The sequence below is a fragment of the Podarcis bocagei genome (assembly GCF_964188305.1).
Source record: "Podarcis bocagei genome assembly, chromosome: 1".
Classification (NCBI taxonomy): Eukaryota; Metazoa; Chordata; class Lepidosauria; order Squamata; family Lacertidae; genus Podarcis; species Podarcis bocagei.
The window spans coordinates 79,891,066-79,911,141 of record NC_138125.1 but is presented as its reverse complement, the minus strand read 5'-3'; the positions used below and the strand labels follow the sequence as shown (position 1 = coordinate 79,911,141).

Genomic DNA, 20,076 nt, shown 5'->3' with positions numbered 1-20,076 from the left:
TTTACAACAAGAGAAATTGCCTTTAGAAGATAATTCATGATTTTGCCGTGAAAAGGGCTAGAAAAGTAAGTTTTAATGTATGTTTGTTTTTTAAAAATGCCTAGAATTATTAGCAAGCTTCATAAGACTCTCTCTCAGGCTTCGTATTATTTATTTTAATTCCGAAGTTACCCTAAATAATTCATGTTACAGATAGGTAGCTGTTTTGGTCTGCCATAGTTAAAATAAAAAAATTCCTTCCAGTAGCACCTTAAAGACCAACTAAGTGTGCATGCACACAAAAGCTCATACCAAGAACTAACTTAGTTGGTCTTTAAGGTGCTACTGGAAGGAATTTTTTTATTTTAAATAATTCATGATATTCTATTTTAATAATTCATGATATTCTAGGTGTGGGTGGGTGTGGCGCATGCTACAAATGAGCCGCGATCAGGCTGTCGCAGGAGAAAAACCAGGCGAGCACTCCACGAGCTACGCTGACAGATCATCCACCACCTTCCGCCTCCTTTAACTACTTTTGAACGCTGTGATCCTTCACGTGTCCCAGAAGAAACCACACACACTGAGAGAGCAGCCGCTTTTTCCATTCTCCGCCGCCGCCTCCTCCCCCTCCTGCGATTGGTTGCTTCCCTCTCCTCACGCGGCCTCTATTCGCTCGTCCTACGGTCAGCCGCTGCCCACGATTGGTTGCAGACCTTGAAGCTCTCCTCTCCCGCCCGCGCTTTCCACTCGAGCCCTTTTGCGCAACCTCTTCCCGAGTTAGTTTGTTCTCTTCGAGGAGGCGGGCTGAAGAGAATGGGAGAAACCCGTTCGGCCGCGGCGCAGGCGCAGGATCCTCTCCTTAACCCCGCCCCTGCCTGTAGCCCCAGCGCGTAGAAGCCGCCTCGGTCGCCTCCTGTCACGCGCAGCCCTTGAGTGGTGCGAGGGAGGAAGGGCGGAAGAAGGGCGCGCGCCCCTTGCCAACGCTTCCGTCGAAGGGCGCACAATATATAAAGGGTCTCGCGAGGCGCAGGTGGACCATGTCGGTTTCCCCAGTGAAGAGGCAGAAGATGGAGTCGGCCTTGGAGCAGCTCAAGCAGCACACCACGGTGGTGGCCGACACAGGGGACTTCCACGGTGAGGAGGGAGGAGGGGGCGGCGGCGGCGGCTGAGCCAGCGGGGTCTCCCGGCTGCTTCAGCAGCTTCCATGCCTCGGAAGAGCCGGGTGCGCGGCAGTGGCCGTCGGTCCCGCGCAGACGCGCCGGGTCTCGCTCTGCTTCTTTGGCAACTGGGTAGAAGAGTTCCGCCTCGGGTGCTGGGAAACCGGCTAATGGCGTCGGGCGGGAAGGGGAGACGCAGCTGAAGCAAATTGGATTAACGAGGCTTTCTTGGCCAAGCCGGCGGCGCTGCTTCCGTGGGGAGGAGGCAACAACGCCGGGCCGCGGCTGCTGCTCAAAAGGGTCGTGGAAAGGGCATAGGTTCAGCTGCTGCATCCCTTTTGGGTTTGCGTCCCTGAGTGAAATCCAGCAAAGTGGCTCCCTCCCTCCCATAGTCTGCCGCTTGACTTCGATCATTTGTTCAGGAGCATATTAGTTGTTCGGTGGTTGCTGCCATAGCTGCCTAACCCCGAGACGGCAGAGTCAAAGTTGGGGGGTGGGTGGGCGTGTTTGGCTTTATTTAGGTTCTTGCAAACTTCATGCACATCTGAAATGGACTCGCTCACGGAAGGCTTGCACTTGCGTTTTAGTAGGTGCTGTTGCAGCTTTCAGGTTGTTGGAAGCAGGCAGTCCATAAACTCAGTTTAGCTCTGAGAGTGGAGGAATCAGTTGCTGAGCCAAGATCTTCATTTAATTTCTGCTAAACTGAATTATGTCGAAGAGCAATGCAGTATAAATAAAATATTTTTAAAAGTAGCCAAAGCTAGCAACATAATAAAAGAGCCAATGATTTCAGTAGGACTACTGTTAAGAACGACTTGCTTGGATATACGGTAATCCTTTCTCCTCTAGTGGCGACACGCTGGGCCACAGTTTAATAATCACTTCCCTTTTTCGGCGATCACTCATAGCCGAGGTATACTGGGCACCAGCTCCAAGTCTAAAAGTTAAAGCCTGTTGCTTGAATTGAATCAATCAAGTCAATGAACTGCAAGTTGTACTAGGATGCTGTGATGCAGGTTCTTGGCCCAGCACTCACTATGACTTTCTGCAAATCCCAACTCAGTCCTTGCCTGTTGTAATGAAGTATGCTGTTCATTAACAGAAAATATAGTTTCTGATAAAAATTGCTTCAGTAATAAGTTTTTAAATGAAGTTAATCTGAATGCATCCATGCTTGATGTATTACAGTATTTTAATATTTTTTTTTGGAAGCCACCCAGAGTGGCTGGGGAAGCCTGGCCAGATGGGCAGGGTATTAATAATAATAATAATAATAATAATAATAATAATAATAATAATAATAATAATAATTAATTACTATTATCCTATAACTGAAGGCAGAGTTGTATGCATTCCACTACTTTGCTGTATAGAAATTAGAAGTGTTTGCCAAATGCAACATTTCTTGATTCAGAATTTAAATTGCTTAAATGCAGCCTTGCTCTTTTTTATAGCAAGTATGCACAACCCAAAATAAAAGCTGAGCTAAACAGACAAGGTGTATTTTGTAAATAGTCTTATGAAAGACATTGAAATCTTCTGTTACTGAACTGGTTACAGCATCCTGCTAATGATTACTGAGTTGGCAAATGCAGAAGGGAGAAAATCCTGAAAATTATGAATAAGAAATTTTGGGACAGGAGATTCCCTGTGTTGTGTATTGTAATTTGTTAAAGTTTCGTTATAACGAATGAGAAACGTTTCACAATGTATTTTCAAATTTGAAGCATTATGGAAAGGGAAGGAAGTGGCTTAAGGTGCAGAAACAAAACTAGACCTGCATTGCTACTGAATATGTATAGTGTCAGGGATATTGAAATTAGCCTTGTCAAATAACTCACTTCCAAAATGGGCAGAATTGTGTGTAGCCTCTTTCTGGTGAGGGTACCGTAACTTATTTGTCAATCACAGAAAACTAATTTTGTGCTTGAGGGCTGCTGTGTTCATCCAGTAAATGTTGCATAACATAGCTAAGAATGTCACAAAGGTTGATGGACATATTGCATTATTGTGATGCCTCTTGTGCAACTTTGGCGAGAAAACTGGCATGTCTTTGGGTAATTTGGAGATGATTATCAGTACAAAGGCATTTCAGATTACAATGACTATCCTTCAGTTACACCCAGCTGTAGTTTCACATGTGAAACACATCCTTCTAGTAAGTGTGTTGTTGCCTTCAGATTTTCAAAATGGTTTCACCAGTTTAAGGAGCAGCTGCATACAGAGCATGTTACAGTTATCCATCCTTGATCTTACCAGCATGTGGCCATGGCTGGTGCATCAGTCAAAAGTTGGTAAAAGGTTGCTGGCTTTGGGGGGCACTTGGGTCTCCATCAACGATGGTTCTACAAGCACCGCGAGACTATGAATCTACTTTTTTTAGGGGAGTGCAACCCCATCCAGTCTGCCTGTTTCCTGCACCTGGAAGCCACCCAGCCATGGAATCTTTGTCTTGTAAGGATTCAGCTTCTAGTTATTGGCCCCCATCTAGCCAGGTATCAGTTCAGGACTTGTACATTCTTACCCGACGTGAGAGAAGAAGGGGGTGTCTTCAAAGTTGTGCTTTACATACTCTAGGACAGTGTTCCCCAACCTTGGGCCTCCAGCTGTTTTTGGACTACAACTCCCATCATCCCTCGCTAGCAAGACCAATGGTCAAGGATGATGGGAATTGTAGTCCAAAAAACAGCTGGAGGCCCAAGGTTGGGGAACACTGCTCTAGGAGACCCTTCAAACTTCACGTAGTTCCCTACTTTATTCATTAAAAGTAAACACTTGAGCTAGTATTTAGGAAATCTATAGACCATTTTTCTGTATACCGTTCCTTTGACATAGATGAACAACAGTAAGAGGGTTGGGTAGAAGGTAAACTCTGATCCAGTAATGGACCAGTGGCAAAGTTTTAGCTGGGTTTCTTGTACTGTATAGATCTTTCTTTTGTAAACAGGTTGTAAGAATACACTCCTGCTTTATACATTCAAAATATTGTGGTAGACTACAGGGATTCAATTACTATGTAGTGGCTTCACTGGCTTGGTTTACATGTCATGCTGTGTCACATCATGGCTCAGGCCAAGTACATGAGTGTGTTGGATCCTGGAGATGAACTTACAGCCACTTCACTCCTCTGGTCCTTTTTGCTGCGGGGTCAAGCTGTCCAAAGTTTGGCTTAGTGCAGTGGCTCATTTTGTGACTGGTGCTCCCAGCACATTCTCCAAATTCACAATGTGCCCACTAGTCCAAAAAATGTGGGTGACCTCTGACTTAGTGTGATGTAAATCAGATCATTAACTGCACAAGACTGAAGTTGTTCCATATCTAAACTATAAGACCCTTCTGCTTTAAAATAGATTAGCCCTTCAAAAAATCAAAGTTCAACTGTGCTTTGTTAATCTTGGGTGTTGTGCTGCATAACTATTGTCTGAAGTAAAACTGAAATGCTACAAAGAGGTATGAATAGTGGGTGGAACATTGTTTACTTTAGCTTGCAATGAGTAAGCATTTTTGTTCCTTGATCTAAGGAGTCGGAACAAGCATTTAGATTCTAAATTCACATGTCTGAGGGATTACACACTATAAAGTGCATACTAATATGCAGTATAAGCCAGAATTCTGGATTTGTGAGTGATAAAATATTACAGAAAAGGGGAAATGGCATGCAGTATTTAGGTTGGGGAAGAGGAGATGAAGGAAGTAGTATTTCCTCATGCTTCAAAAATAAGGAAGTTCATACATTGAGTAGTTTGCATAACTTCTTCATTGTTCCTTAATTTTGATTCTCAAGGATGTTCATATCCAAATGCTTGGGAGAAAAATATCTAAACACTAGCCCAACTGCTTTCTCTATGTTCTGAACAAATGGTGATTATTAACAAAATTGTGCTAAAACTAATAATTCCATAGATGCCACTTGGGAAGAACAGACCTAACCAAGAACTGTAGGTAATGACACACATCAGATATACTGGCTGCATCTCTTATGTAAGTTAACTGGTCCTTGCTAGGGGGAGACAAGATGGTAGGGAAACAGTATAAACCTTCGTTTTCTGTCCTTACGTTGGTTCCTATGTGGCGAATATGAAGTTTGTTATACCTGTGTGTAAATTGCATGAGTTCTGTGGGCAGGTAAGGTAAAAAGGATGGTTAAGTCCAGTCAAAGGCAACTATGGGGTGCAGGGCTCATCTCACTTTCGAGCCAAGAGAGCCAGTGTTTGTCCACAGACAGCTTTCCGGGTCATGTGGCCAGCATGACTAAACAGCTACTGGTGCACGGAGGACCGTGACAGAAGCCAGAGTGCACAGAAATGCCATTCACCTTCCTGTTACAGTGGTACCTATTTATCTCCTTGCACTGGTGTGCTTTTGAACTGCTAGGCTGTCAGGAGCCGGGACAGAGCAACGGGAGCTCATCCCGTCACAGGTATTCGAACTGCCAACCTTCCAATCAGCAAGCCCAAGAGGCTCAGTGGTTTAGACCACAGCACCACCTGCTCCCTGTGGACAGGACCACTGAAGGGATGGAGCAACAGAACCTTGTCCATTCCTCTTCCCTCTTTGTCCATTCTATTGTCCTTGATATTGTCATAACCTATGCTAGCAGGGCTTTCCCTCTGCCTGGTGCAAGTATCTACACCAAAGTGAATTATTTACACCAGCTCAGCTGGGACATAGGGAGATGCACAACACCCTAACTTATCCTAGCTGGTGTATTTGGGAGTCAGGGTTTTGCCTTTAGACTGGTATACCAAACTGTCCAGAACAAGGCATAGAATTTGAAGTCATGCTATGTTTTTCATATGGAGAAACATTCTGGCATATGATGCCCTACCTACAGTCTAAAAGTGGTACAGCTCATGTTTGCCATTTGAGGCTTCCAATTCTTAGTCACTGTGTGGTTCAGTCACACTTTGTACAGCAATCTGACTAATTGATTCTCAAACTTGGCATCTGCTTAATTGTTATTAACAAGATTATGCTTCTGGAATAGTAAATTAGCTAAGTTTACTCCACCCTATCTCATCTTTAAAATAAATTATTTTCATGCTAGCCAACCAAGGGTTTTTTTCTGATTGCTTTTGTCTCCCATAGCTATTGAGGAGTATAAGCCTCTGGATGCCACCACCAACCCTTCTCTGATACTTGCTGCAGCTCAGATGCCATCCTACCAGCAACTGGTGGAAGATGCTATTGCATATGGGAGGAAACTTGGTGGGTAAGTCCATTAGTATTTTGTCAAAGGGAACTTCGTGGGTTAGTGTATTCATATTCAGACTTGGCAGCTATGACCCCTCATGATGATACCATTGTGTATTTTCTTCTGGCCCTCCTGTATTGTTATTTAACAGCATATCATCTCCCTCCAAGAAAAGGTTATGGCTATCAGAAACCAAGACCAAACCATAGTGCAAACAATTAGCCATTCCCAATGAAGCTGTGGCCAATTTCTTTTTGGACATTATCATCACATAATCATTCTTTTTCCTGGATATTCATTATTCTCTCTTGTGATTATTTATTTCCAGGTCAGAAGATGACCAAGTTAAAAATGCTTGTGACAAGCTTTTTATATTGTTTGGGGCAGAAATACTGAAGAGGATACCTGGCCGTGTGTCCACAGAAGTAGATGCAAGGTGTGTGTCTCCTGAATTGCCTTCTAGGTCTCTGCTTTAAAATAAAGGAACCTGGCTGCTCATCAGTTCTTCAGCTAAGGCCCTCTTGTGTAATCAATCTTGGCATAATTCCTTGTTGGGACTAGTGGGAGGAGGGCCTTCTTGGTAATCATGCCTAAGCTCTGGAGTTCTTGCTCATGCCTTCACCACCACTATGATCTTCTGCCGTGTGGTGAAGATCTTGGAGGTGTTTTTTAAAGAAAGGCCTTTGTGAATAAGATGCTTGCCAGCCCTGTCCTAAGCTGTTTGTTATTTATGTTGGTGATCTTATTTATGCTATTGCTTTTATAGAATATGTGTTTAATTTTTTGTTTTGCTTTTATTATGCTAGCCATTTTATTTTTAGGAAAGGGAGGGTGTAATTTAATACATACATACATACATACATACATACATAGATACATACATGAATTAGTAGAAAGGTGCCTGCACACCATATTGCCATGAGTACACACATTGGAAAGATGTGCTCCTAACAGGGGTATAAACAACAAAATAGACATTTCCACATAAGTGAAAGTGCTGACTTGACAAATTATTCTGCTCAATACTTTTGTGTTAAAAGTTCTGTTTAGCTGGACAGAGGAAATCCCAGAAAATTCAAAGAGGCACCATTTTTTCTTTTTCCAAAATAACCAAACTTTTAACAAGAACCCAGTCACAAGTCCAGTTATGCGCTAAGGTCTCCACATAAATGCAAACCAATAGATTTGTAACACTTCAAGCTTAAGCACATTAATGCCAAATGATTTTCTACCTACTGAGCTACTACCCATGATTAATGGAGAAATACTATACAGTAAACTAAAAACAAACAAACAAACAAAAAGATGAATGCTTGCACATTTTAAAAAAATTCTTTGGTTTAAAGGTTGTCTTTTGACAAGGAAGGCATGGTGAAGAAGGCCAGACACTTCATAGATCTTTATAAAGAAGCAGGAATTAGTAAAGATCGCATCCTCATCAAGCTGTCATCAACATGGGAGGGCATTCAGGCTGCCAAGTAAGTTTGTACCTTATGCGTTAATGTAGTATAGATGCAATATAATCTAATACTAAGCAGTCACCTCTTATTTTCAGGTGCCTGCTCCTATCCAGACTGAAACACCTGTAATTCAGTTTGTGATATGAAACTAGATTTTCAGAGCTGGAGGTTGTTTTTTTGTGGGGTAAATACTGACAAATCAAAAATTTCTAAAAGTTAGTAATCTGAAAATGTATATATGTAGTAAATTGTTTATTCCTTTTTTCCAGCAGTATCATTATAGTTGGTGGGGGGAGCAATTCTGTTCTAAGGCTGTCTCTTTTAACAGGGTTCTTGAAGAGCAGCATGGGATCCACTGCAACTTGACCTTGCTGTTTTCCTTTGCTCAGGCTGTTGCCTGTGCAGAAGCAGGAGTCACCCTCATTTCTCCTTTTGTTGGGCGTATTCTGGATTGGCATGTAGCAAATACAGGCAAGAAGACATACGAGCCATCAGAAGACCCAGGTAATTGATTGACTGTGACAAACATATTAAGATTTTAACACACTCAAGCCCAAACGCTTAGTTTTTTAAGAGGAAGGGTTTTTTTTAAAGAGTTGAGGTCTGAGAGCTTCTTCAAGGTTAAGTAATTTTGCATAGTACTCTTTTTTTAAAAAAAACCAACAACTCCATATTCTTTTATAGGTGTGAAAAGTGTCACTAAAATCTACCATTACTACAAAAAGTTTGGCTATAAAACTATTGTGATGGGAGCTTCATTTCGAAACACTGGAGAAATAAAAGCACTGACTGGTTGTGACTTTCTCACCATTTCACCAAAGCTTCTGGGAGAGCTCAGTAAAGATAGCAGCAAGCTAACCCCGATGCTCAGTGTCAAAGATGGTAGGTTGTCTTCTTTTATATATTGTGTGTGATAGTCTTGCAAATTATTTTACTAAGGATGATTAACTAGGGTGACAATCCAACAGTTGTTCATTATAATGTCCTTCGTGTGTTTTAAGGGTTGACTTCTACATAACAGGGTAAATCAATTAAGGTATTCCTTATCACCGTATATATCTTTGAAGCATTTTAAGGGGCTGTGGCTCCATGTAGAATCCGGCATCAGAGGGATTGTAATCTAACAGACCCCAGAGCTGACATGGAGAATGTGGGGGTTTTTTGGTAATCTTTTATTCTAAACTTTCTCTTGTTGAACAAGTGTGTTCTCTGGATAAGATCAGATGGGAGTTGGAGTAAATATATCTAAAGGTTCCGGCCTTGTGTATAACTATTAGAGAAGCACTGTTGTCAGCTCATCTTTTTGATAATCAAATATCCAAAATAGTTTTTAGATCAGCATGTTTGCTCTTGTACTTAGGTTGCTGAACCTACTGTGGAGCTTAAAGCACAGCACAGATATTATTCTATATTGTACTTCATCTGAGGATCACAGGGTAGTTTGCAATATGAAAACACAAAAATACATACCATAAACTCTGTACAGCTGGTTGATTTCTGTAAGAGTTCAGAATAAACATTTGCTGTGAGCGCTGTGCAAAGTTGAGCAGCAGCAATTGCTGTCTTAGCATTTAGTGATAGGATGATTTTGCGAAAAGGACTCCGCACCCATTAAGAGCTGTTCTATCCAAATAGCCTGCTAGATTTCCAAGATTCAATAGCTTTATGTATTCTTCATTTCAGCTCAGGCATCTGACCTGGAGAAGATCCATCTGGATGAGAAGACATTCCGGTGGCTCCATAATGAGGACCAAATGGCTGTGGAGAAGTTGTCTGATGGAATCAGAAAGTTTGCTGCTGATGCAGTTAAATTGGAGCAGATGATAAAGGTAACATTATTTAAGAGAGTTTTATCTTCTTATAGTCTGCTATACATTAAGTCATATAAGGATGTGGCTTATTTGCAGCTTCTGTTTCAGTTTCATTTCTAACTGTTCACCAATGGAGAAGATTAAGACATGTTAATTCCATAAGACTAACTGGATATTTGAGATTAACATTATTGTTTAGAACTGTCAATATCCATATAGAATACTGAATTTAAACAGTGCTTTGCTTTCTCTTGCCTTTAGGAAATTTTTAAATAAGCAGATTAGGTTTTTATTATATAAAGCAGTGTAAAATGTTCATAAAATCAGTATTAAATTGACAAGATCTATTAAACCCTAATCCATACTGTTTTTCAATTATACAAGTTGAAAACTGACACATGTGAAACTATTTTCTGGATGTTTCATATGATTTGCCTCCTGTTAAATGCTTGATTTTTTTTCTTCTTTTAGGAACGAATGTTCAATGCTGCAAACGGAAAGTAGGCATGCCAAACTTCTTGGAAGCTGAACGGCTGTACAAGCTGCATATGAATGGATTTTCTGTATTCCAGGCTTTTTATATGATTTTGCAAACTTAACATATTCTCAGTGTGTTTGGCACTTTTGTATATCAAAATTGATACTGCTGTGGGGGGAGTTGCAGATGACTAAGGGACCAATTGACTGGAAGGGTTTCCCTTCAAAATGATGATGGTGGTGGTAATAATAAAAATATTGTGGTACAACAATGCTTTCACTTATTTGTACTAAGTAATAGGTATGATGTTTCATTCCTACTTCATAGAAAGGATGTGGATATTGTCTACACTTACCGTAATGCCGGAAGTGTGTTGAAGAATTTTCATCAAAATAGCTGAAGACTTTATGGATGGGGTGCATAGCACTAAGCAAGATGTTTGTTTGTTTCCTTACATACAATTATGATTACTAACCTAACTGTACCAAATGAACTTGAATAAGCATCTGACCAAACAATGATTAAGGATCTCCAATTATGGTTTGAATTGAGACTTGCAGACTGCAATTGCAATCATGATTTGATGTGAGTTTGGTCTCTTAGGAATGCAGCACTTAGGTACGTAGCTGTAGTGTAAACTTCATGTTTGGAAATTCAAATGGTGGTTTGGTATGGTGCCAGAATATTGTATGACTAGAAATCTGCCCTGTGGTCCTATACAAGGTTTACAATACCTAAGCCAGCCTAAACAGGTAAATTAAAATTGATTTCACAAAAAACATGGTCAAGCTGCTACTAGCAACTAAGAAGAGCATTTGTCTAATCATTTTGTGAAACAGCTATATTACGTGTTACTTCAAACCAGCCTTTGCCAATTTGAAGCCTTCTAGATGTTGCCTATTACAATTCTGATTAGCTACAGCCAAAAGTCCTTACGCTACAAACTTTTAAGAGGGTGAAATTATATTTATTAAGTCCAACTTCAACAGCTTCTCTTTCTTCCTTCTGTGGTCATAAAAAAATGGACTTGTACAATCATGGGTGGTACAAAGAAACTAAAAAAAATTATCTTTAAAAGCATTAAGTGAACCAACCAGCACACATACCACAACCCCAATACTAAATGCCTTTCCATTCAATTGTTGTATTACCACTTTATAGAATCTTCATGGTCTTTGCCTTACCCAAAAAAAGTTGAGTTGACATTATCTAGAATAATTTTTGTAGCTTACTGAACTGAAGCTTATTTTAACTTTCAGCTAATCTCAATACAGCAGTCTTTTTAGCACCTGCAATCAAACTCAAAACTCCTATGTGAAAGTGTAACAAATACTTTACTTTGTATTGTTATGTTATCGTTAATTGCCACAACTGTAAACTAATGCCATATAGTCCTGCACAAGGATGAGGACTTGGACACATGGGTAACTAACAAAGTAATAGCTTCAAAAATATCTAATTCAGGTGTTCAGCTGTTGACAGAGCTGCAAACCATGGTTTTTCATGTTACATGTTTAGCCAGGCTTTTTAGACACTGTATTAACACAAGATGGAACAATGTTTTTCAAAAAAGCAGGAAAACAGTTCAATTAAGGTTTTTACCACATGATTTACAGTCCCCATCCTTACAAATGTGCAGTGTTCTCCTTTCCATTTCTCAAAGTCGAAGACGACTTCTGTATTCATCCCATTTACAAAGAGCACCGTCATTTTCTGCTGAATGAAAGTAGGACATAATAGTTAGATCACTGTAAACAGCTCACATCTAAACTACAGTAATAATTTGCTAGAAAAAAACCAAGCAGCTAAGCATCAGAGATCTGCTTCATCTACTTATCCATAATTGACCAGGTTATTTTAAAAAATGAAGCTACGTACTGCTACCCCATTAAGCCTTTAATATATATTCATTTTTTCTTTGAAGAAAAAGATTGAGTTTGGCTAGCTGTAACTAAATAATTTTTATTCTTAATATAAAACTAGTCTAGACATACACACATTGGCTAGAATACTCCAGAACTGAAGGGCTATGTCTGCAGTGGCACAAAATTTTACTGAAACTTCCCCCACCTTTTCTTACCTGCCATTGCAAAGAAAAACAAGGTTCTGGACAGCTGCAACTGTAGAATTTTCATTCTGTCCAGTGACAAGGTGTCTGTCCAATACAACATGCACTGCATCTGCTTTGCTGGCTGTATTGGGAGAAAATATTCATGTCTTAATTTACATACTACAACCTCCATTTCTCTGACACTTAAGAAAAACTATACACAAGTCTTTACTGCTGTTTATCGATTTAATTTTATCTTCCTAATAAGTTGATTTCTTGTTTTTTTTCAATCTCTTGCAAACCCTTTTTATTGTCCTTTGTGACTTGTAAAACCCAAGCAATTATAGGGATATCTAGAACATTGGCCAGGCTCAGATTATAATTTAGATTATTGCATGTGAGCCACAGTTACTCTTGTGCTTGTCTTCCCCTCTCCTTAGTGTTTGAAACAAATAGAATGAAATTTTCCTATTAATCTTTTAAAATATTGCACAATTGTGTGCAAGAGCATGCTGAGGGTATATAAGAACACAGTGGATCTTAACTTCTGCCTGCAACAACGTTAAGGACCACTAGAGGGCTCTCCAGCAGGGTATTCAGATTCCACTCATGAACAAGCTTGACTTCATTTCTGAGATGGTCAGTGGCAAAAACTGAAATGGAGTTCCTGTGAGTTCAATTATGACAGGCATCCTAAAATTCAGCTGTTTTGGGACTACATCTCCCACCATCCCTAGCTAACAGGACCAGTGGTCAGGGATGATGGGAATTGTAGTCTCAAAACAGCTGGATGGCCGAGTTTGGGGGTGCCTGAATTATGAAATAGTTCTGTTCAGCTCATCTCCAAGGTTGGGAGATTTACTGTGGAATGCTGGGCTGTTATAGCTTCCATGTTGCTGCATGTTTTAATGAGAAATTTTGACAAGCACTTTCTAACTTCCACTTTTAAGGTCTTGCATCTGCATTAGATTTTGCATTAATACAGTACAACCCAAGCATTTCTTGATCATATTTACTTAATCAACTACTGATTAAAAACCTGTGGGAACAGAGCCTTAAATGACATACCGCTATAGATAGCTCCAGAATCTTTTGCAAAGTCCTCAAAGATAATAGGCAAACTGGCAAAACTAGGCAGTCTTATTAGTTCATACACACAAGGCTGGAAGATACAAGAAAATAAATGTCACAAAACACGAAGAAGATACTGTTTCCGGTGGGCTACCCAACACCTTGACTAGATTCTTGCAAAGAATACAGGACTAGGTTGACCTTAGTCTGATCTAACCAAGTAGTTCCTAACCAAGGAATCAAACCACACAAAATACATTAGTGGGTCACAGGACTTAATTTTAAAGGGAGGGGAGAAGGAACAAGGCTGAAGTGAGCCTATCGCTGCATTAGTTCATAACACACTTTTTATACTTGAGCCTAAAATAAAGTTATTTAAGTAAACATGCACCTTTCTATCCCACTGCTAGCATATCAACAGAAAATTTAAGTACATGGTTATCCTCACAGTTAGTGGTTAAAACTCCATAATGCATATGGCTATGTTTGTATTGATTATACTGTGATCTTCTTGAGATTATTTTTCTAAATTGCTTTGAGGAATCTTTTGGCTATATATTTTTTAAAAAAGTAAATAAATACAATTTTATCAGTCATTTCACCTTGCAATGACCCTGAATTAAATGCCAGTAAATATGTGCTTGGCTTCACTGAAAACAGACTACTATAAAAGGCTTGGAGCAGATCTGTGGTTGTAATCTGGGAAGCCCAAGGGGAAAGCCACATATAAAATGTAGACAAAGGCTACTTCTTACGGGACTCATCAGAACAGAAACTTGAGTTTTAGAAGAGTGATATATGAAAAGTCGTGATTTGCTTAAACATACTGCACCTACACCTGTTAAGCTGTATTCCTGAAATACCCAGGATTTGTCCTCATTTGTGGCACAGCATAAGGCGGCAGCTCCATGTCCAACAGCACATATGGGTTCTACAAAGAAAAACAGCTTCATCTAAAAATCCCTATTCAGAAAAATTACAACTGATTTCCCCCCCAAGAAGTTCAGTTATGCTACAAAATATTCTTCCCATCTAACTGACTTCAGGTATTTCTGTGATACAGTCCAACTCCTATTAGCCCCAGCCAGCATGACCAATGAACAGAGATGTTGGAACTATAATCTCAGCAATATCTCGAGGGCCACAGGTTCTCCAAATCTGATTCAAGGCATAAAAACCACTCAAAATGACCGAGATTTGACTGACAGCAAACATTGCTGGGGGGAGGGGCTGTGTAAAAAAGATGTGGAAAGAAGTTCGGTGTTGGTATTTGTAGATTAAGCGATGCACATCCACAATGTTAGGTTCTAAACTGGCTACAATTGTTTTTATGTTACTGAACTGAGTTTGCACTAGTTTGCTACTGTTTCCACATTATCAATAATTTTCCTTAAGACCTCTTGGATGTTCGCCCCTACCAGAAAGAGAGATCTTAATTAGTCTTAGCAGTTTATATGCTTCTCAGTCTAAGATGCACAAAGTGTACAGAATAAAGCATAAATCCCCAAGGAAGTTTACTTACTGTTTTCAGAGCTGAAATGCTGCAATATTCTAGCTAAGTAACCACTGTTTGCCAGATCCACCATGGCACCAGGACAGTCTGGAATCAACAAAGCATGGTATCTGGCACCTAGGGAGGAAGCAGCAGCAAAGAAGCTTACAACACTCGCAAGTTCTGTTTATTTCAAGACCAGCTAAAGTGATATAGTTGACAGGCTATATCAAGCCTGTTCAAGGTTGACAGGCTGGCAGGGATGACTCCATGGGTTAGTGGGTACACCCCAAAATATTTCATGCAACCCCATTCACTCCCCCAGCTTTTAGTCACTAAAGTCCTATAATGTGCCAATTAAATCCTTGCTCTCCTAATAATGGCCTTTGCCTTCCCCTTCATTCCCCCAAACCAGTATTCCTGGAGTTGGCACTACAGGAACAGTGCCTTTCTACAAATACATTTATGACCCCTCTCCCATATTCACTGCCCCCAGTGACCTGGCTCTTACTTTACCTGCTCCAACGGCAGGTGTGATTTTGAAGGTGTGAAGAGTTGTTCCACCTTTTCCCTGTTCTGCCCATCAAGGGGATTACCATACCTGGAATGAGGGGTAGAGCCATTACTCCAAACCAACCACAGCCTCCAGGGTGCAACAAGGTGCAAGAAGTCAGCTTTGGAAACAACCCTGCAGCTGACTTCAGAAGAATAGTTGCTGCTCTCCTTCCCCACTGTGTCCCTTTCACAGGAAGCTTTGTTCCCACAGCAACACTATCCCTAAGTGCACACTGGAATGATTCTTCATTATGGGGTAATTGAAAGGGGCCTGTTCAAGAAAGCATTGGAATGGGCTCTATTGACCACACTCCGAAACTATTAAGAGCAGGCTAGATTCCCTTTGGCCCACTGTTTTCTGTTTTGAGGTCACACTGAAACAGGACAGAATGTCTGAAAACTGCTCATGACCATGTTTGCGTCTGAAAACTACAGACAAACCAATTGCCCATCAAAAGAAATGAGAGGCAACATTATGGAGGGGGCTGCCTTATGAGGATTTATGCTCCTATTTCAGGTCTTGTTCCTCCCCAAAGTGATCTGGTAGGTCACTGGCAGGAAAATGTCAATTCAGATGCAATGGGAAACCATGGTGAGCCTTGGGTTTAAGGCACCCTCCCATCACCATTTCCTTTGCAACCATGGTGCGAAAATCTCTATTTTAAACTAACCACAGTTCCCTCAGGGAGCTGAACAATGTTTGTTCAAGCTATGGTTTGAAAACAAGCCAGGATCCCAAACCACTCCTTGACCCTGGTTTCTTTTCACAAGTTACAGTTGAAATAAACCATAGTTCACCAAGCTTAGATATCACAGGAAAGTGCTGTCAGTTTAAAAGTGAAAGTGATACCTTTCAGTTTCCCCTTGGATGCAAAGGAGTGGAGGAAGAAATGTGTGAGCCTTAGATCTGCCATAGCTTACTGTCACAGAAGGAAACCATAGTTCCCTATCATATCTGAATACTCTCTGTCACAAATACAAGAGGGGCCTTGAGATTGCGGCAAACAGGAAACAAACTATCTAAATCATTGCTAAAAATGCAAAAGAAACAGTAATAGCATTATTCTCAACACATGCTCAACAATCACTTTTAAAATCAATGAGTGCTTAAGTTTGACAGAGTTGGCAGCAAGGAGCACTATACTGTGTAGATAAGAACAGTTTGTGCACAGAGAACAGTCCCTGAGTTGCAAGTTAAAAGATACCTCACCATCAGTTGATTCCAGCTTGGCAGGATTTGCGTAAGATTTCATTCGGAAGTCCTGGATCCAACGCATGTTTGCCTCATTAACACCAGTGAAATCAATTGACTTTCCCTAGCAGAATCATTGTTCAAAGCTCAATTAATGAAAATATGTGAGGAAAGCCTAGTTAAATGCAAGAGTTTATACATGGGCAAGATCTGATAAAAGCACCCATTTTTTAAAGACATACCATTTATTGGTGATTGACTGAAATAAGATAGACAATTCATATGCAAACAAGTGGTTCTGATTTTGTAAAACATGCACAAAGCTACACATATGAACAGCACTGCAGCTCAAACCAATGCCTCTCCCTTTCCCAAATAACACAGCCTAAAACTAATTGTTTCCACTTAAAAGACCCATATTTACTGCCCTCTCTATTTCCAAAGTCAGAGTCTGATGTAGACTCAGATGATGGAAAGACACCCTCCCCCCTCAAGTAGGGAGAGGAGAGAGCAGGCTAGGGCTCTCGGGTAAGATGGCAGGACAGGGATGGAGAACTTCAGTGCCAAGACCACATTTCCATCTGAGCAGCCTTCTGGAGGCTGCATGCCAGTGGAGTGCACGGCCAGAGGCAAAAGTGGGCAGATCAACTATTAAGAATATTAGCTTTGTGCAATAGGCTAGTTTCTACACACACTCTTGTATTCATGGGCATCTGCAAGAATTCATCAGGGAGAATGCGAGTAAAACACTCAAAGCAGGAAGTACGGTAGGCTAATTTTGTACAAAATAAGCAAGAAACATTTTCAGATTTGAAGGACATATTCCAGTTAGGCAAGAACACTCAAAGAAGGCGCAAAGCAAGTCTATGAAGGAGTGTGACCTGGGGAGAGTCCCAATGGCCTCCTGGGGAGCCACATTTGGCTCTTGAAAGTAAGGCTCCAATTTCTGGAGCAGGGGATAAAAATTACTTCCTGCTACAAAGAAAAAAGAATCAGCAGGCAAGGATTGTTTGTGCATTCTTCCCTCATGTAACAAGGCAATACACCTGGCAGCAAAACACCAGGCATTTTTTGAACTTAATGCACTTCCACCCAACAGCCCTACAAAGCAGGGCTGCCTCTTTATTCTGAAAGTTTCTCTGTGGAATGTATCTCTGGTATCTCTGGATCCCAATCCCCTCACCCAATCCTCCCACCCACACATATGTGATTTTGAGGTATGAGTTGCTTGCCCTGGGATGCAGCTCCCTCAACAATTCTTTCGAGGAATAAACCTCATGGATTTTCGCAAGTTCCGTTTGTTTTAAATGAGCCTAATACTACTGTCTGAAATCTATTGCAACAATATCCACAGTTAGGTATTAACATTTTTTACCTACCCCTGGAGTAGCAACCTGTAGATTAAAAGCAGAGCTTGCCAGGGTAAAAGAGTGAAGGAAGGAATCAGCAGATACCCCTGGAAAACAGGAATTAAACAAAAGGCATGTTTCGTTTGTTTTCAAGTGCACATTTTTCACAGTACTAATCTGCTATTCCTGGTGGTCATTTTTCTCCTATAAGGAGCATTTTAATAATACACAATATTCATAATATTATTGAAAAAGACAGCCAGCTTAGGATGTTGGTAGTTGCCCCAAACAGACAAGAAATTACATCAACATCTAATCAGTTTTACAACTCCAGGAGAGAAGAATCGTGACAAACTATTTCATGCAGCAGGAGAGATATGCAATAAGAAAAAGCCACATCATAAAAGTAAAAAAGGGGAAGCAGAGCAATATTAAGTAGGTTGCATCCACACCATACATTCAAAGTATCGCTAACCACTTTAACAAACACAGAGAACTGCAGTCTCTCATGGTGGCTGACCTTACAGAAGAACTTTAATCCCCAGAATCTTTTAACAAACTGCAGTTCCCAGGATCCTCCCTGAGTGTTTAAGGTGGCATAAGAGCATTTTCAATGTATGGTGTGGTGTGTGAGGGGCAATCTCAACAAGCCAGCTTCAAGCACAATTCGTACAATATGAGTAAGGATTTCAGGCTCATATTGGAGACTAAGAGTACCAGAACGAGACTGTGGCAGGTGTTCCGGATTGTTACAATACAAAAAAAGGGGGGGGGGTGGATTGTCATGTTTGCTTGTGCAGGAAGGCAGGCCCGGCCTCCCCTCTCCTGTTTAGGGTTGCAATTTTTTTTGTAAAAAATGTTGTATATTTTGCTAGGGGTCCTGCAACTCTTACACGACGGACAATAGCAACAACCATTATGATAACAATAGAGAAATGACAAGGTGACCTCGCCCCGCCCTGCAGAAATGGGAATGCCGCTGGCGTGGGTTGGCCTCCCCTCAGGCGCCTCCATCCCGCCACCCCCGGGTCCTCCGAGCAGAAGCCCCGCGGGCGCCCGCGCAGCTCCGTCTCCGCCACAAGGCGAGCCGAGGAGATAAAAAGCTCAGAGGGGCGCCCGCCCACCAGCCCGAGCTCGCTCTGCCCGCCCCTCACCTGCTGCGGCCGCGCTGGCCGCGATGAGGCACGTCGGCTTGCTGAGCCTCTCCGACATGATGGCGGCCTCGTCGTCCGCGGAGCCTCCCCGCGGGAAAGAGGAAGCAGGCGGCGGGCGCCTTCTCATGCGCTCCCGGCCGGCGGAGGTGGGGAAGCCTAGCAGCGCCTGGAGTGCAGGCAGAGAGGCCTGTCCCCGCTCTGCTACGCCAGGCTGCGCTGCGCAGGCGCCATGGTGCGTGCGGCCCCAGCTGAGGGAGATGGGCCAGAGGCAGGTGTGGCGTCACTGCGGGGTAGGGCGGTTCCCCCCTCCGCCAGAGCGGGGAAGTGGATGCGATGCCTTGAAGGCGGGGGCGGCAGCAGCAGCAGCAGGGGTGGATCCCTCCAGCGTCTGAAACAAAGCAGGCGGCTCTCGAGTCTGAGCTGGGCTGGAAGGGGAAGGGTTAAGCAGCCTCTAAACACCCACAAGGACCAGCTGCAGAGGCCTTTTCTGCATTGGCTCCCCCAGGGAGGCTAACCTGGAAACAGAAAGTTCAGCTATATGGACCTTTGACTTGATCCAGCAGAACCTTTATTCACCTTTTTATGCTCGGAGAAATCAGGAACAGAATTGAGAAGCAGCACATCGACTAGTACTGTCTGCTTAACCAATCATTTAAAACCAGAATTCATGTATGAGGTTAATTTCATACCAAGGCTTTTTCTGACTCGCATGGGACAACTTCTCTGGAGCAGGAAACATGTTCTATTGATTCCTTTTATTGATTTGTTCTCAAATTCAAAGGCATAGAAAAATTGATCATCTACTTGCCTGCTCATGGAAGCTTTCAAAAGCATGTGCACTGTCTTCTTAGCATCCAAAGACTCCGTTGGTAGAATACTGGAATTCTGTGTCATCATCAAACAGGTCCAAACTACATGGAGAATAGGCTCAACAACAATTTTATTATTTGTACCCCACCCATCTGGCTGGGTTGCCCCAGCCACAAGATAGGTTTGGGGTGCCAAATGCATCCAAGATTAGTACAGTGAAGTACCAGTTGCAGACAGGAGCCAAGTATCTGCAGGAGCGCCTCCTCCAATACCAGTTGATTCAGTTCCTGAGACTGGGAGGCAAAGACAAGCTTCTGCTTG

The 20,076-nt window shown here is 41.8% G+C and overlaps 2 protein-coding genes across 3 annotated transcripts; one reads left to right on the top strand and one right to left on the bottom strand.

Moving 5' to 3' along the window:
• The first annotated feature begins 881 nt into the window (after positions 1–881).
• Positions 882–10,353, top strand: TALDO1 (transaldolase 1). The gene is made up of 8 exons (XM_081203193.1): positions 882–1,116; positions 6,228–6,351; positions 6,662–6,769; positions 7,680–7,811; positions 8,122–8,297; positions 8,478–8,675; positions 9,477–9,622; positions 10,076–10,353. Exons 1-8 carry the CDS (start codon positions 1,020–1,022, stop codon positions 10,106–10,108), a joined length of 1,014 nt encoding a protein of 337 aa, XP_081059319.1. The 5' UTR covers positions 882–1,019; the 3' UTR covers positions 10,109–10,353.
• Positions 10,354–11,027: 674 nt separating this feature from the next.
• Positions 11,028–19,243, bottom strand: GATD1 (glutamine amidotransferase class 1 domain containing 1). 2 transcript variants are annotated; one of them, XM_081203331.1, is made up of 8 exons: positions 18,946–19,243; positions 17,822–17,898; positions 16,461–16,566; positions 14,726–14,833; positions 14,040–14,134; positions 13,201–13,294; positions 12,163–12,274; positions 11,028–11,795 (listed from the first exon to the last, which is right to left on the bottom strand). In XM_081203331.1, exons 1-8 carry the CDS (start codon positions 19,070–19,072, stop codon positions 11,789–11,791), a joined length of 726 nt encoding a protein of 241 aa, XP_081059457.1. In that variant the 5' UTR covers positions 19,073–19,243; the 3' UTR covers positions 11,028–11,788. The 2 variants fall into 2 exon arrangements, with proteins under 2 accessions (XP_081059457.1, XP_081059456.1); XM_081203330.1 differs by having other exon boundaries at positions 11,028–11,798; positions 18,946–19,235.
• Between the last annotated feature and the right edge of the window lie 833 nt (positions 19,244–20,076).

Excerpts from the sequence above, each read along its gene's own strand:
- GATD1 (XM_081203330.1), bottom strand. The coding sequence starts at position 19,072 with ATGAGAAGGCGCCCGCCGCCTGCTTCCTCTTTCCCGCGGGGAGGCTCC. Across the intron at positions 14,834-16,460 it reads CAAGCTGGAATCAACTGATG|GTGCCAGATACCATGCTTTG; the intron begins GTGAGGTATCTT and ends CTTCCTCCCTAG. Across the intron at positions 14,135-14,725 it reads GCATTTCAGCTCTGAAAACA|AACCCATATGTGCTGTTGGA; the intron begins GTAAGTAAACTT and ends TTTTCTTTGTAG.
- TALDO1 (XM_081203193.1), top strand. The coding sequence starts at position 1,020 with ATGTCGGTTTCCCCAGTGAAGAGGCAGAAGATGGAGTCGGCCTTGGAG. Across the intron at positions 1,117-6,227 it reads CGACACAGGGGACTTCCACG|CTATTGAGGAGTATAAGCCT; the intron begins GTGAGGAGGGAG and ends TGTCTCCCATAG. Across the intron at positions 7,812-8,121 it reads GAGGGCATTCAGGCTGCCAA|GGTTCTTGAAGAGCAGCATG; the intron begins GTAAGTTTGTAC and ends CTCTTTTAACAG.